We start from the raw sequence: 16,828 nt of genomic DNA, 5'->3' as shown, positions 1-16,828 counted from the left end.
GGAGCCAATCCCAGCCAACACAGGGCACAAGGCAGGGAACCAATCCCGGGCAGGGTGCCAACCCACCGCAGGACACACACAAACACACCCACACACCAAGCATACACTAGGGCCAATTTAGAATCGCCAATCCACCTAACCTGCATGTCTTTGGACTGTGGGAGGAAACTGGAGCGCCCGGAGGAAACCCACGCAGACACGGGGAGAACATGCAAACTCCACACAGGGAGGACCCAGGAAGCGAACTCAGGTCCCCAGGTCTCCCAACTGCGAGGCAGCAGCGCTACCCACTGCGCCACCGTGCCGCGTAATGAATTATTATTATTGTTTTATTATTAGAAAAACTTACCCAACAGAGCCGCAATTGCTTTCTGTAGTTATTAATAGCCATAGCTGGGCCCTGCGGAAAAGAACATTTTCAAAATGCAAGAAAGAAACCCCCAGCACTTCAACTGCTCACAGCACGGGCACACCTGCCCGTCCCGAACGGCGCGGGGAAACAGGATCACAAGATGGATGTTGTCGTGTCGAAAGATACACGCAAACATCAACACTGGCAGAACAAAACGGAGGCAACAAAAACCTAAACTGAAGTGGAAAGTCGGAGACAAAATACCAAGGAGTATAGAAACGAAGCAAATCACAAAGTTTTAAGACGTTCTCTACAATCCCAGATGACACTCGGAGCTGATCTTGAATTCCATCACAGAATCGCTTCACTGGTTCTGCACACTTCTGGGTCTTTTCCTTAGGCAGGTTATGGCACCAAAACAAAATGTGAAATCTTTTAACATGTCGACTGCCACAGTGGGGGGGTGGGGGGGATAAAATGGGTACATTTAGCTCCTGATGCTAATGTAAAGTTAGAGTTTTATTTTAATACTAGCGGTGTGAGCCCAGGCTCCTACAAACTATTTAAATGGTCAGGGAAAAAAAAAAACAAACGCAGAGTCGGCGGTCTCGTTTTGCGGATGAGCTCGCCCCCCTTGTCTATCAGCGGCTAAGTCAGTTTCTCTCTCCTCGGACGTTTCATTTTGCCGATGTGCTCGTCTCGCTTGTGTATTAGCGGATAAGCAAGTTTGCCTTTTGTCAGCGATTTCACTTTGGCGCTTTCTTTCAGCTCCATGCTGTAGCCTCATGCGTCCGGGCTGGACAGACAGACACACACACTTCCACGCATAGACATTTATATATAAGATACTAATTGAATGCATTTTTTTATTTACCAAAACCCAAAATAAAAATGTTTTCTCCTAAAAATTGAGTTACCTCGTAGTTCTTCTGTGTGCACACAGGCTGTGTGAGAACTCGGCTGAGTCTCACAAGTTAAGATCTTGCACTCTCAAGCTGATGTCGCATTACATGACTTTTTGTCGTGGGACACGGCAGACTCGCCAATCAGATCATTGCACCATTTAAAATTTACTAACTGGGTGGCAATCTCCAGCGCCATTGTGCTTGTCTTTTTTTCTGACAGCCAGTAACATGCTGCCTGATGGAGCCAGGGCTGTAGGAAGGATTAAAAGCTGCAGCGAGTTCTTCGGCAATCGTAGCCCTGTATTTAATTTTTCAATTCTGTTATGGTGTGTAAAATACGAGACACCGGAGAGATGAGCTTCTCTTCTGTTTGTGAGAGTCACACCTTTGGTGCTGCTTGACGGAGCTGGTGCTGTACCAGCGCTGTGCAGAGGGTTAATAGCTGTGGTGCATTCAGCTGTGGGTTCAGCAATTTATATCTCTCCCCACCAATTTTGTTTTAGTACATAAAACTTGAGACATCAGACAGACGAGCAGCTCTTCTATTTCTGAGTTTTAAAGCACAAGCGTTCCTTATTCCTCATCGCTACATTCTATGCATTGCACTGCCAGCTGAAAGCTCATTGCTTCTTGGCTCTCACAGGCAAACAGCCCTCTCCTCCGACTAAACAAATTAATCTTTGCCAATCATAGACTAGCAGGTCACAGTCGTTAGGTATGCCATATTAGGTGATCCTCTTCATGCGAGTGTGCCGCTGACTGGCTAAGGTTATGTACATGAAGGCTTTGACTGAAAATCACCGGAAAAGTCGTCTGATGTGACGTGGGCTTTAGCTACTATCAAATGTCGTGGCTTCCGTTTGACCTTCGTGGTGAGATGCTAATCATCGAGGGATATTCAGATGGTTTTGGTTTTACATGCAAGTTATTATTTATATGAAATATCAATGTTAGACAAAGTATGGCTGATAAGAAAAAACCTGAAAGTGAAATATTTTGTGAATAATAAGAAAAAACCTGAAAGTGAAATATTTTGTGACACCAGGCTGATTTTTGTTTTTCATTCTTATTTCAGATGCCCGCTATACTCTATTTACCTTTGTCACCCATGAGTCTGCTTGTATTTAGCGCTAGAGTCCTGAAGACCATTTATGAGATAAGGTGACATCACCCTATAGATCACCTACAACGAGTTAACTCGGATTTAGAAGTTAATGTGTGAACTAATTTAACTTTTAAATCAAAACGCCTTTTCACCATTGCTTTCCGGATGCTTCCGAACGCACACAAAGAATGAAAAAGACGAGAAACACAACGCTAATTTAGCAGTAGGGGGTCACAATGTCCTTGATCGTAATGGATAGCTAAGGCCATGGCCTTCATTCATGGACGTGCACACAGACATCACTTTGGTCAGACTGTGTTCAGGGATGAGCCTCTCACAAAATCGTGTAATACTGTATGCATGGAAATAAATTAACAGGAGGGTATATTTTACACAAAGTTGTGTTATTTTCTAACCCGGTTAATCCAGTCCAGGGTTGGGGGGGGGTGGATCCTATCCCAGCTAGCACAGGCGCAAAGCAGGAACAAATCCTGGGCAGGGGCGCCAATTCAGCATCGCTAGGTCACCTAACCTGCACGTCTGTAGTGCCGTGGGTCGAAACTCTGAGGGAGAACATGCAAACTCCACACAGGGAGAATGCGGATCATGTGACGCCGCAGCAGCGCTGCCCATTTTTTTTCTTTTTTTCCCTGTATATTCCCTCTTTGGAGGGGTTGATGGTGGTAATCGACTGTCAACGGTGACAGAACCCCCCCCCCCCCCCCCCATTATGTTTTAGTTGGACTCTCTTTGCTAGAAGGAAAGTTAGCTTCATTCGTTTGACCAAAACTCCCTGTCTCGTGTGATTAGTGAGGAGCAAACATGGGATTGCCATCTGATGGGATCAAAGCAAATGCATAAAGCAAATCACTCCGTGGATGACGTCTTTCATATTCTCGCTGAATTGGACTCTGACTTCTCGGACTCCAATTTTGATACAAGCGATCGAAAAACGAATGTGAGGTACCAGCATCAGCTGATCGTGGTGCTGAACAGGTTTGTGTAGCTGGCGCACCTACAGCAACGTTTGCCTGGGGGGACCGCCATTTACAATGACCAGAGGTACAAACCAGACTGTGATGTGCCACTGCCCCCTATGATGCCCCCCCGCTATGTGAAGACAGCCTGGCAGCGAGCCTGCTGTGCATTCCTGGAGATCTGGCAGCCACAGCACACAGTAACAGCCGTTTAATGTTGATTTCCGTGTGAAACCATTGCTGTGTGTGCTTTGGAAAAAATACTCAGTCCTCAGAGTTAAGAAACAAGACTTTTCGTGGAGTGGTGGACTATTTGCAGTTACGTGGTTTTTTACAAGTTGTTTTATTTTTTTTTATGCCCTAGAAGCTGATAATCCGATTCTTGTGCAGCTGAACCAAACTTTTTACCCATCTGTTTTGCAGAAATGTAAATTTCATCAATTTATACCTCCACAGAATGCTTGTAATCCTCGTAAAGGGTATGAGGCCGGGGCCATTTTAGTTCACCTATAAGGCTGAAGTGATTTTATGCCACATGTTGGGCTCGGTGTAAGTTGGCAGCCGCCTTCTGGTGTCCCAGTCCCAACTGTTCATCTCTGGTGGTCTTTCTAGATGTCTAGTGGAGGACTTCCTTCTTTCTACAGTTGCCGTGCCATACAGCAGTCCTGACCGTAGCGAGTCGTCCCATTTCTTTCACATTATTTTACAGACTTTTTTTTTTTTTTTTTGCAGAAGATAAAAGCTTTGAGCGATACCTGGATGAGTACTACCAGCTGGATTATGAGGACATTATTGACGACCTGCCCTGCCGCTTCAAGTACAGGCAGGTCATCCCCAATAGCTTTGGACTGACCACAGAAGAGGTGCGTACAGCAAGTCATTTACTGTGTTAAGCTTCATTTTTACAAGACACTCCACATGTTATTGGCTCAAGAAAATGAAGGAGCTTCTGAGGGTAGTTCCTTTTGGACGCTTTATGGGCCTTGAGACCCCTGTTTCCTCAGACTAGAAGAGTCCCTGGAAGGAAGAGTCTGGTCAGCAGTGATGAGTAGAATGTATGACTTGGTATTGTCTATCCTTGTGAGGACTCTGACCAGGATATGAACAGTTAATCTTCTCTCTGAGCTGAGGAGTGGATGAGCTTGAGTGGACAATGGACCACGTTGAGAAATGTGTGACTAAAATCCTGTGTTTGTTTCAGATTCTTGGCGCCGATGAGAAGGAACTGAACCGATGGTGCTCACTGAAGAAGACCTGCATGTTCAGGTGAGCAGCTGAGATGCAGCCAAGGGACTTGTTTTCATGCCTCATTTGGGTGTCACTCTGGTGAAGGTGGTAAGGCAGAGAAGGGGGAGAGCGGTTAGGAGCATGGACTGATACACACCACATGACAAACCAACTCAGGATCCCAGGTTAGGACCCGAGTGCAGCCATACAACGGGTGACACCTCAGCACCACACCAGTTCAGATGGAATAGAACAGTGGAAGGTTTTTATGGTGGCTGGGGTGCCAATTCTGCCACCAACCCCCAAGTTTTTCCCTGAATGCAGATTAACGGCATACCCAGGATGGAGCAACTTCAGGTTAAGGGTCTTGCTGAAGGGCCCAACAAAGTAGAGTCACTTTTGGCGTTTACGGGATTTGAACCCGCAGCCTTCTGATTGCCAGTGCAAATCCCTAGCCTCAGAGCCACCACCCCGCCCAAGCATAAAAGCCATGAAATGCTTTGTTGTAGGCCATGATTACCTGTTGTAGTTTTTTGGTGAGGTAATAATGAAGGAGAGAATTAAAACCAAACTGAGTGCCATTATGAACAAAGCTGCACAATCCCCTCTCTCTGATGCATTAACACTGAGGACTTTGTGCCAGCCAATCATTCAGCAGACGTGTGTCAAGAAATGCCACGAGGGGGTAGGGGGCATCTGCAGGGGGTTGGGCTCCTTTTGATACAGGATGGCCCGCCTCCACCAAGACGACTCCCTTCTCATCTGCCGCCAGAGAGGTGGCGGTGGTTGTGTCGCCCACCTCATTTCCTTGCTGTCTGACCCCTGGACACCCGTCTTGTGGCAAAAGCGTGCTGAAGTGTTCAGTGCGTACGAGTGCAGCCGAAATTAACGACATGCAGTAGTATGGCTGCTATTCGAGCGGGAGCATTAGCGGGGGTTTATGCCCACCATGATGGCCTGACTTAACAACGTGCAACTATTTCTTTATGGGGTCGTTTAAAAGGGCTGCGTGTTGAGACAAATCCGCAGCCTGTAAATGAATTGAAGCTGAGCTCTGAGAATGCGTTCCAGAGAATCGAACCCATGATGTCGCCAAGAGTGTCCTTGAACGCGCTGAAACGGGCACAGAGGTGTAGTGACGCACAAGGAGATCACTTTCAGCATCTTCTGTAAATGCGAGTACCACATCTGATGGTTATTCTCTTCACCAACATAACACAGTCGTCTCGGTGGAGGTGTGCCACCCTGTACCAACGGGCGTACGTCTGCAGAGTGCCTCACTGGGCCTGTGACGGCCAAGGCGGATGTTTTCTTTCCTTTTGAACTTTCTTCCTTTTTAGTCATTCCAGCGTGCGTGTTTATTTATTTATTTACTTCTCTGCCTATTTGTGTATTTTATATTTAAAGAGTTTCTGTAAACAGCCGCTCCTAATCACTGTCTTGTCTTCACATCTGCACAGGTCCGAGAGGGAGGAACGGGGCGATTTAAAAACGTACCAAATCAAGGCAAAGGACATCCGCAAGAAGCAGCAAATCCTGAAGTCCCTCAACATGGAGTGAGTACTCGTAGTTAAAATGTTTCTTGTCTGTGTCACGGCATGGCTACAGCTTGTCACTCTTTCAATTCCAAAAAGACATCCCTTCCATTTCAAAACGGTCAGTTGACCCCCCGTGCTGTCGGTTTTTGTAAACCTGAGTTGTGCCCTAAGATTTCTACCGTTGCACAAGTGCATTTTACATCGCCGACGCACTTAAGTGATGTCACATTATGCAGCTTCTCGTGGTTTGGTATGTCAGACTTGCCGATCTCCTCGTCAGGCGCAGGGCGCGTGTGGTGACGGTCGCATTCAGTAACGTGCTGTCTGGCAGGGCTGGGCGAAGGGCTCACTCCTGCGGTGAGGTCAACCACAATCTCGTTCCTTTTCTCTTTTTTTTCCTGTTGTTCACAAGACGCCAGACAGAGTGACAGGTCCAGAGCGGCCATGTGATCCTCATTCCTCAGCGCTGCTTCACATGATTTGGACTTCCAGATGGACGTCCATCGAGTGTCGGCGCTCTCGGGAATAAAGACAGAATCGACCCCGAGTGAGTCGTAGACTATTTAGGGCCGGGCACCTCGACTCCGGTCCTGGTGGTCTGCTGTGGCCACAGGTTTTCATTCCAACCAGTTTTATAATTGGAAGTCAGGCCTATTAATCAGACTTGGTGTGGAGTTGTAGGACTTGCCGGTGCTTTCATTCTTCCCAAACAAATCTGAGGCCATTCTGTGTGGTGGTCCATACCAGATCTGTACCTCTCGGTCCTTCCTTTCTCTCGTTTATCTCCAGACGTTAGCAGAGACGCAGGTTTGAATGGAAGCACGCTGGCCGCAGAGCTGCTGGTTTTTCTGTCATTTGCACCCCCTGATCAGCTGATGACTGGTTAAGAAAACCCCAAATTAAAATCGGCCATTAGGGGTTCTGAATTGACACAAAAGAGTTAACTAAAACTAAGGCCAAAAATAAACCTTTTTTTTCACCACATTTTTAATTTAAAAACCCATTTATTTACAACTAAAGTAAAAGTCTACAGCCACTGTGGGCCTCCATGGATGGAGTTGAGGACCCCGACTTCCTGAGTAGCTCTGAGTCTCCAAGTCCGGATAGGCGACTGAAATTTCTGGGAGTGCAGCTGCTGCTTTGCTAGATGACAGTATGAACAGTAAGTGAAATCTGAAAGTCACCAAATGTGACATGGCCTTAACTCCGATTAACTCCAGTCATTACAATTTAAAAAGATGCACCGAGTAGAAGTAAATAATCAACTCTGATGAATTTTTGAACAAACTAAACCCGCTGGCTGGCTGTGTAATACCACAGAGATCCTGCAGATGGCAGTGCTGTAATGTGAAGTGACTGATCACTTTATTGATCTCGAGGGCAGTTTAAGATAAACGAGATGAAAACGTACAGGCGACGTTAAGAGCGGGGATGCAGTTTATTACATTTAATAATAAGACAAACCGTCCAGGAGTTTCTTTGATAGTTGACCCCGACTTGCGCAGGGGGTCGTTCTTGTTACCTGTATGGTGCAATTCGTCTTTTCATGCTGCCCATCACGCAGCACGTCGCCCGTCTCCAGTGCCCTGATTAGTGAGTAGACCTCCATCCATCCATTTTCCAACCCGCTGAATCCAAACACAGGGTCACGGGGGTCTGCTGGAGCCAATCCCAGCCAACACAGGGCACAAGGCAGGAACCAATCCTGGGCAGGGTGCCAACCCACCGCAGGGCACACACAAACACACCCACACACCAAGCACACACTAGGGCCAATTTAGAATCGCCAGTCCACCTAACCTGCATGTCTTTGGACTGTGGGAGGAAACCCACGCAGACACGGGGAGAACATGCAAACTCCACGCAGGGAGGACCCGGGAAGCGAACCCAGGTCCCCAGGTGTCCCAACTGCGAGGCAGCAGCGCTACCCACTGCGCCACCGTGCCGCCCGTGAGTAGACCTGCTTACCTCAAACCCAACTTCTCGCTGGAGGGGGACGACGACTGCAGTTGCCTGAGGATGTCCGTTTACACGGCACAATGACATTCCAGGATGGCGTCTGCATTTCCAAAGTACTCTTTCCCAACAAGCCAGTGAAGTGCAGCGTGATGGAGCCGCTGTCCGGTCAAAGGGTCGCTGCATTGACACGCGTTGTGCTGCTGGCCGAGCTCTCATTGGTTCTCCGTTGTACACGTTGCGTGTGTCAGAGTCGACGTCACAGCGTCACTGGAGTGTCCCATGGCTGCCGCTGACTTGCTAGGATTATGTAAAGGAAACGTCGTGTGATATGGCAGGGCTTCAAGTGTTTGTGATGGCTGCTGCACGAGCTCTAAGAGTCTCTCTCTTGTTTTTAAACGCAGGGAGGAAGAGGCCTTGAATGTGCAGCAGGAAGGCAAAGTCAAAGTGGGTAAGAAACGGCGAGAGCGGCTGAAGAAACAGCAGGAGGGAGACGAAGCAGATGAGGACACCGAGCCCACAGCCATGATGGAGCCCGTCTCTTCCATGGGTCTGGAGGAGGAGGAGGAGGATAAAGAAGAGGAGGGAACTTCCTTCCTTCAGCCAAAGAAGAAGAAGATGAAAACCGAACCAAGTGAGGCCCACCCGGTGTCCCCCACCAAGCAGCTTAAGAAACGGAGAGCTGGTGGCAGCAAGAGACTCCTGCCAGGCTCCATGCTTCTGAAGGTGGGCGGCCGACAGTTCAGTGGGCAAAGACTGCAGGCGTACGGCTTGAACCCCAAGAGGCTGCGCTTCAGACAGCTGCACCGGCAGAAGAGGAAGAAGCAGCAGAAGCAGAAAAGATGATGAGCCGGGGACTCGACTCGACTTTTTAATCCTCTTTTTCAATGACAAAAAAATTCCAGTGGCCGTTTAGTGCCATCCCTTCTTTTCTTTTTTTTTTATACAGTCACCCAGTTTTAAGGTCATGCCAGTGTGTGGTGCCCTGTGAGGCGGATATGGGACAGGTGACGGGGTGCTGTGGCGATGCCCTAAATACACAAAAATCGACAAGAAAACCGACGGGCAGGGAAGTAAACGGCTGGAATGCGTTACATTTAAAGAAAAGCCTCGTTACCTCCGTGGGTTTGGTTTCTTTGTACAAATCTGCTAATAGTAATAGAAGAGTTAGTTTGTGCGATTACTGCCCCATGTTTCAGAAGTTAATTTAATTTGTATAATTCAATGGTTAGTTAAATGTGCCTACTTGAATATATTTAGTTCTTTTTATTTTAAACTTGGTTACTTTTCACTATTAATATTTCAATGATTGTTGCTTTTCCCATGATCCTTTGCAGGTTCTCCCACTTTGTACGTTTTTAACAGATGGTTGTAGTTGTGCCCCCTGCTGGGCTCGTTCTTTTGTTTATAAAATGCAAACCTTAAAAACGCACTGAAAACGGCGAGTGGCAAAAAGTTTCAGAAAACGCTCACCTCTTAAATTTAGTGTAAAATCCGCGTACGGGAGCCTTCAGGTTACGTGTCACGGGGGGTGTGGCGTCAATAAAGAGCATGGCCATGGTGCCCCCCCCCAAAAAAGGGAGGTGACGGGTGCACAGAGGGCACGTCGCCCACCACACGACAAACCACCTGAATTGGCAGGACCAGGAGAAAACGCCAACAGCGATAGGTGGAGAAAAATGCAAATTAAAAATAACAAAACCAGGAAAACAATGCAGTGGTGGGCAAACGGGCCGAGCGCCGCTCTCTTCAATCTGCGTCAAGAATGATTTAAGTGCCAGCTTGAGTGAAAAGTGAAGGAATACGAACTCAGTAATCGCAACAGAGGAGAGGAGAGGCAGGCGACTAGCGAGGAGAAAAGGGCCGCCGCTCAGGAAGTGGCAGGGGCATCGACCTCTGAGCAGACGAATGGTAAACGGCCAGAGAAAGAAGACACGGGACGCTCCAGTCCAGTGCGCCGTTACTGGTTATATTATAATGGAGATCAGTTTTTGTGTTTTTCATTGTTCAGCTTCCTAGACACCCAAAGGTGGAATATCTCACAAAATAGAAAGTCCAGGGCCGAAAAGGTTCAGATATTTTCCCACCTTTGGAGGGGGCATCATTCCTGCTTTTATTTGTTTTTTTTTGCTTGCCCCTGCGCTCACCCTGATCACAAGCCACCCCCCCCCACCCTGGCCGACTTACTGGAGGTTACGCCAGGCCTGCCCTGCCCTCACCCGATCACTTAATCCAGGCAGGGGCTGGCAGGCCACCTGCCATGCCACTGCGGTCCTCGCCCCAGACAGGAATGGCACCGATGCTGACACGGTGCACCCGCTGGTTCCGACTCCACGGGGTGCATGTCACACTGGGGGCCACCCTGCTCATCTTAATGGCCATCTGGACTCTCCAGCACAGGTGAGGACGCCGCTACGGGACAAGCTGTGGTCTGGTCTGCTGTGTAAAGGTGAGGGTGCATTTGACTTCAACTCGCACAGTCATTGAAGGGCGCTATATGAAGATGAAGTACGGCCACACAAAGGCAAAGCGGGGCTCCTCTGGGTCAGGCGGTCAGCTGAAATTGGGGTGCAGGTCCTTAATGGGGGGCCAAGGTTCAAACAGAAGAGCCTGGACTGGGTAGGAGCCGACTGGATGGGCATCAACACTTTAAAGCAGGTGTGTTGAGCAATAACTTGAAATGAGTGGGCTTCAGTCGGCTTGATATAAGCTAACAGCTGGAGACCACCACCTACAGATACAAAGGTAAGGAAAACAAGGTTGGGGGGGGGTTTAGTGGTGCTACTTGTCTTAAGACGTATTGAAATCTAAATAGTCAACGTCAGCGGTAATGCAGTTTATATGTCTGTTATAGGCCAGTTGGTATGGGATTCATAAAAGCAGGGTTTGATGTACCATCTGCTAAAATGATAAATGCAATGCAGGTGTCCTATGTGTCATTTGGTATGGGATTTGTACAAGTAGGGTGATGCGCCATCTGTTTGAGTGACAAATGTAATGCGCTTAATTACTACAACTGTTTGTGATGCTCCATCTTTTACAATGACAGACGTCATAAGCAGCCGGACACACCGACTGTTAATCCATTTCTTAAAGATGGCGCAGTGTTGAAGGCATGAACTGAGTGCTAATGTCTCCTCTTTACACATGTAAGCTGAGCAGGGTAGGGAAACACCGGGATGACTCCCAAACCTTTTTGGAATAATGAGAGACAAGTCAAAAGTCAAACTCGGTGATTGGCACGCAGCCCACAGCGTCGGACCGCAGGCAACGCCAGCCCTTCAGTAGGAGACGGAGGTGCGGGTGAGATGCTTGTCCTTAGTGAACTAAATGGGACGTCCACAGCTGACCAGACTCTACTCCACGAGAGTGGCGGGGACCTAAAGCTGAAGTGGCATTGGGTTGGCAGCCGAACGGCCCAATCAAAGTCTGGACTTGAACCCAAGAGGCCGAAATCCACCAGTTTGCACTACCAAGGTGTCTAAATGACGGTAAGTTCTTGTAAGTGGAATGGAAAAGAGCGAAATCAAATGCTAGGAAGTGTCGTTGTGGGTGTGTGATGTTAACTCCTGCGGCTCCCTTCCTCTACTATCACACTCGAACGTCCGAGGCTGTTCAATGCACAAAATACAGGATAGTGGGGTGCATATACTTTTTCACAGTATTGTGGTCAAGGCAGCCCCTAAACCCAAACTGTCACCACCGCCCCCCCCCAAACACGAGGTGCTTCACTTCCTTGAGGGTCGACTTTCTCATCAGGTGGGTGTCCGCTCCGCCATCGGCGAGTTTTTATAAAGTGAAATTCCAGAGTCCAGAATTTCAATTTGATTGATTTTTAGTTTTTGGTCCTCCTTTAAATAAACTGTGCGTCTGGTAAGCTGGTTTGTGTTTTCCATCGCCGCAGACGCACTTCTGGATTTTATTATCCGATCTCGTAGTCTGCTGGCTCACCAGGCACATCAGAATGGCGCTGTAACCACTGAGGCCTCCATTTTTCTGCAGGACGCCGACCCCATCACGGCCCAAAGCACTTGCTGTAAAAAGTGAAAGCGAGGCGTCGACCAGCCCACCGGCCAAGCAGGCTGGCAGCGCGGACCCCCCCAGGGCTCATCACATTGTGTTCCTCAAGACGCACAAGACGGGGGGCAGCACGGTGCAGAATCTGCTCTTCAGGCTGGGAGAGAAGGAGCGGCTGACCTTCGCCTTCCCCTACGCGTCCTTCCAGTTCTTCTACCCCACAAGGTCAGTGCCGTACTTTGCTCACAGATTTATTTGTAGTCCTCGCCAAACGTGGACCCCCTGGGGGTCTTGACAATATTTTAACTCATTAGAAATGTAAGCATTTCAATCCTGCCAGCCAGTCCGGTATTTTCTTGTGCTCAGTGATATCATATATAACCCCCCATTGTCCCCCCCCAACTCACCCTGCCATCCATCCTTCCTCCTGTGTTTGTTTTTTCTGCCTCCGCCATGTTCCTCATCTCTATTGTAGCTCCTCTTTGCTCTCCTGGCTCAGGAATTCACTCAGTGCAATGTTCCTCCTGCAGGCCTGGGGGGCTTCAGTAAAGCGTTCCATGCTACCACATCTCTACCCCAGTCCCCCCCCCACGGTGCTCCATACTCCACTTCCTCCTGTTAGCTCCATTGCTCTCTTTCGTCAGGTCTGTGATGTCCTTTGTTGGCCGTGCCCCCCCCCCCCGTCAGGCCCTTTCAGCCCTGCAAGCTCACTAATCCTACTTGCAAAAATGGCATCAAGAGCTCAAGTTCCCTCAGATTGGTTGCTTATTCCACGGCGTCCATTGCTCATCTTGTGCCGATTGTCCTTTCTTCTCTCCGAGCTCCTGCTCTTGCTGATCGTTCCCATCTCTTTTGGGGACCAGCGCCCAGGTCCCGTAGTTTCCATGCTCTTTGTCTCTACATGGGGTGTGTCATCTTCTCCATGGCTTTGCTGTCCCTGCCCTCCTTTTTTTTGTTCTCCGCTGTCCCGTTCCCTCCCTTCCTTCCTCACTCTCATGGTGGTCCCTGTGTCCGCACTTTCATAGATGTGACTTGTTCCTCCCCAGCAGGTTTCAAGCTGAGTTTGTGGATGAGCTGCCCCTCGCCTCTTCCCACTTTGACGTCTTGTGTAGTCACACACGGCTGGACCTGGAGGAGCTCGGCAAGGTCATGCCGGCGGACAGCGTCTACGTGACCATTCTGCGAGACCCCGCCACCACCTTCGAGTCCCTCTTCAGTTACTATCAGAACTCCATTCCTGCTTTTTCTAAAGTTTCTGCAGCGACCGGCTCTGGTAACCTGACTGCTTTACTCTCAGCGTTTCTCGAGATGCCAGAGTTTTATTACAACGCGAGCAGCCCAGGAAATGGCTTGGCCAAAAACCCCATGACCTTTGACCTAGGCCTAGATAACCAAGAGTGGGCTTCCACGTGGCCGGAGATGCTGGAGCAGCTCAGCCACGCATTTCAGCTCGTTATGATGGCCGAGTACTTTGACGAGTCACTGATTCTGCTGAAAGACCTCCTGGGATTGGAACACGAGGACCTGATCTACGTGAAGCTGAACCTCCGGCAGGACTCTTACAGAACTCCTCTGACGGAGGAGATGCTGGCCAGAATGCAGTCCTGGAATAGTCTGGACCTCCTCCTCTACAGCTACTTCAAGGAGGTCTTCTGGGAGAGGGTGAGGAGGTACGGACTGCAGCGCATGGCCAGGGAGGTCTCCATTTTGAAATCCCTAGTTAAGGAGACAAGGCACCTCTGTCTCCAAGAGGAAGCGCTGCCCCCTGGTGAACTGGGGGAGATGACGCGCCCCTTTCAGCCAGAGACCGCCATCATCCTTGGCTATGCCCTCCAGCAGAACCTGACGGAGGACGACGCCTACTTCTGTCTGAGGCTCGTTCTGCCAGAGCTGCAGTACCACACGCATCTCTACTTCCAACAATACAAGCGAGAAGTGCCAAGCATCGAGGATTAGGCAGCGGGCAGGAGACCACCTCGCCAAAATATGCTGCAGCTTCATCATCAGCTGGGGGTATTTTCCGTATGTCGCTTAAATCATCCGAGATCAGACAACTCATTTTGGATGAGTTAAAGCCGGTGACACTCATCCAGAGACGTCGGTTTTTCAAATGCAGCTGTGTAGTCGATTAGTCGAGCTGGATCTGATCATACGAGATGAATGTGTGTGCAAATATATCGAGTCTAGAAAACATGATCAGCAAGTCTGTGATAGGCTGTGACAAAATGATGAAAGAATGGGCGCTTTTTTTTTTTCACACACACGCGGCGCAAGACCTCGAAGGACATGAAGGATTTCAAGATTTAATATGCACAAGGGGTAACACTGCAAAAGCAGCCCAGACCAGAAAAGACGGCTGGCAAAAAGTGGCCGACAAATTAAACGCGTGTGCATTGTACTTACTGAATGCAGCGTTTCATTTCCTATGTGTCAGATTAATTATTATTTAATATGTCATAATTCCAAATCAAACGTGAGCACAAAGAGAACACGGGAACAGGTTAAAGTGAAGTACAAGAATATACTTCAAACTGGTAAATATTGGTATATAACTATTTAAAGAATTGTTGACATAAAGAATCATATATAATATAAAGGAACATTAATTTTAAAGCTAATAAGGAGGCAGACAAGCAAAAAACAGGTGGAGGTCCACGTGGTCCAGACCTAACCCCTGCAGAAGAGTTGGCTCTCCAGCAAAATGCCCATCGCCCTGTTTCTGAGGGCATTCCAGGGGGAAGCTCCTCCTCAGAACCAGTGGCAGGATGCAGTGGTCACTTCATTTCAGGTAAAGGATGGTCATTGCATATTTGTCCTCCATGTGTGCTATAGGTATGTTCCATATAGCCCTCTTTTTTGTTGGGTCAGTTGCAGGGAATGTCATATCCCTTGAACCTGTGTCTGACCAACGAGATGTTGACGAAGGTCAAATATTTGATGAAGACACTGTGTGTGATTATTCATCAGGAGGAGAGGTACATTTTCCAAATAATGTTTGATCAAACTCCACTGTGATCAGTTCCATGTGCCCCAATCACATTTGGAAATCCTGGTAATGAGAATGTTAGGCTGATTGTGAGATTCTTCATATAACTGTGGGTGTTTTTGCCTGTGTGTTGCCTACCTGCAATGGCGTGAAACGCCTCTTTTATTGTCTGCACACGCAGGTGTCCAGGAAACACAATGAAAACCCGAAGGAAATATTTCAGAGCCAAACAGACTTTACGAGTTGCATGACAAACTGCACTTTTAGATGATTTTCCGCATCGCCTACAGTATATAAAAAAGTGGCGCTTGTAAAAAACCTCAAAGCAATGCCTACTGTCTGTGTAGTGAGAGCCCGACTTCGCCGAGTTTGACTTCGAATATACGGAGCTAATAAATCTTTGAGGTACAATATTCCCCCTCGACTAAAGTGGTATCTTTCGTACAGAATTTCCTCCGGGGGCAATAAAGGATCTTGCCGATCACGCAAAACCCTCTTTATATGAAATTCTCTTCGTATAATTTGCACACCGATATCAATTGGTCGCTCATTCATGACTGGATGACTTCCACGCCCCGTCACTGATCACGTGTGTAAACTAATCCTTGTTTACGTAGACCTAACTGCTCCGAGCAGGTTTGAGGATTTGGATGTGTTGCTATGACAACATATCCAGCAAGAGTTTCGAAAAACCGACAGATCGAGGATCAGGCCAAATCGTCAACAATTACATCCGGCTAAGCGAGTAATCCACGTACGAAAAATACCCCCCTGGTCTGAATTAACACTTTCAAGGTGGATTGTTGACAAAAGTCGACAGCAAGAGGGCACAGAGACTACATGCTGAGAAAAGTCCTTTTGTATTGTTTGGTTTTTAATCCACTAGATGGCAGTAAAGACCGCAAGATAAACGGAGCGCCGAACTCTTCAAGCGCCTGTCGTCCTAACAGCACAACATCACGTCTCAGCCATTGCTCTCAAAAGAGAAACTCTCTGCCTACCGTCGTGTTGGGGGGTTTAATAAGCTGAGCACTGCTGAGGGGTCTCCGAGCAGAACTGTACGCACTCCTGGCATTAGCATTGGGGAAGACGATGGAGGTTGGAACCCTCTTGGTCTTCAGGTTCAGTGCACGACCAGAGTGGATCATTTCAAATAGTGAGTGGCTTTTAAATAGAGGAGTGTGGGGACAAAGCGATTCTCCCACCCCAGTCATCACTTTTAAATGATGTAAAAGAACGTCTCGGCAGTGACACACCGATGGCAGGAGTCACTAATGTGTGGTTTGATAGAGCTCAGAGGGTTCTTAAAAACGGGACAGCAGAACATTCGGGAATTTTAACGCACCACAGCCTGAAGTGAAATTCTTACTAATGAGTTTGACTGAAGGCCAGGTCACAGTTGAGGACTTCCGTTTTAGCCTTCATTTACATAATCTTAGCGTCACTTAATGTCACTTAGAGCCAGAGTGAGGTGCTGGTTACATTGGACTGTCAGGCAGCACACTATTGGCCGTCAGAGAAAGGGTGGGAGTGTGAAATGTGCAGGAGCGTCAGGCTACAGTTGCCTAAATCTGACCTGCCTGTAAATAAACGAGATCAACAACTGTAGTCGGCGCAGTCGGACATTCCTTCCAACTGGACGTGATGCAATGGGCCATTGGATTAACACAGCAAAGCTGTTATTGTAGGTCGGCCACAGCCAACCCCACCAGCCTCTAATATTCAAGCCCCCAGCTCAGACCATCTTGTTCACTTCACAGTGGCT

The 16,828-nt window shown here is 48.3% G+C and overlaps 2 protein-coding genes and 1 non-coding gene across 3 annotated transcripts in view; all 3 read left to right on the top strand.

Annotated features, from left to right (window-relative positions):
- The window catches only part of kri1 (KRI1 homolog), a 42,973-nt gene extending 33,713 nt beyond the window's left edge, over positions 1–9,260 (top strand). The window contains exons 16-19 of the mRNA XM_028823584.2: positions 4,072–4,202; positions 4,541–4,605; positions 6,027–6,122; positions 8,465–9,260. Of these exons, the coding sequence (XP_028679417.1) occupies positions 4,072–4,202; positions 4,541–4,605; positions 6,027–6,122; positions 8,465–8,906 (734 nt within the window). The 3' untranslated portion in view covers positions 8,907–9,260. The remainder of the gene's footprint in view (positions 1–4,071; positions 4,203–4,540; positions 4,606–6,026; positions 6,123–8,464) is intronic.
- Positions 4,377–4,467, top strand: LOC114668271 (Z30 small nucleolar RNA). Its single transcript, XR_003718861.1, has one exon. It is a non-coding gene; the product is annotated as a Z30 small nucleolar RNA (small nucleolar RNA).
- A 2,776-nt stretch (positions 9,261–12,036) lies between the features above and the next one.
- On the top strand, positions 12,037–14,458 carry LOC114667461 (galactose-3-O-sulfotransferase 3; the record flags this gene model as incomplete). Its single annotated transcript, XM_028822769.2, has 2 exons — positions 12,037–12,302; positions 13,127–14,458. Coding segments are annotated over 2 exons (1,173 nt in total), but the record flags the coding sequence as incomplete, so codon positions are not given.
- Between the last annotated feature and the right edge of the window lie 2,370 nt (positions 14,459–16,828).

The sequence above is a fragment of the Erpetoichthys calabaricus genome, chromosome 17 (genome assembly GCF_900747795.2).
Source record: "Erpetoichthys calabaricus chromosome 17, fErpCal1.3, whole genome shotgun sequence".
Taxonomy (NCBI): domain Eukaryota; kingdom Metazoa; phylum Chordata; class Cladistia; order Polypteriformes; family Polypteridae; genus Erpetoichthys; species Erpetoichthys calabaricus.
The sequence above is the reverse complement of the archived record's forward strand: the minus strand, read 5'-3'. Positions and strand labels throughout refer to the sequence as shown.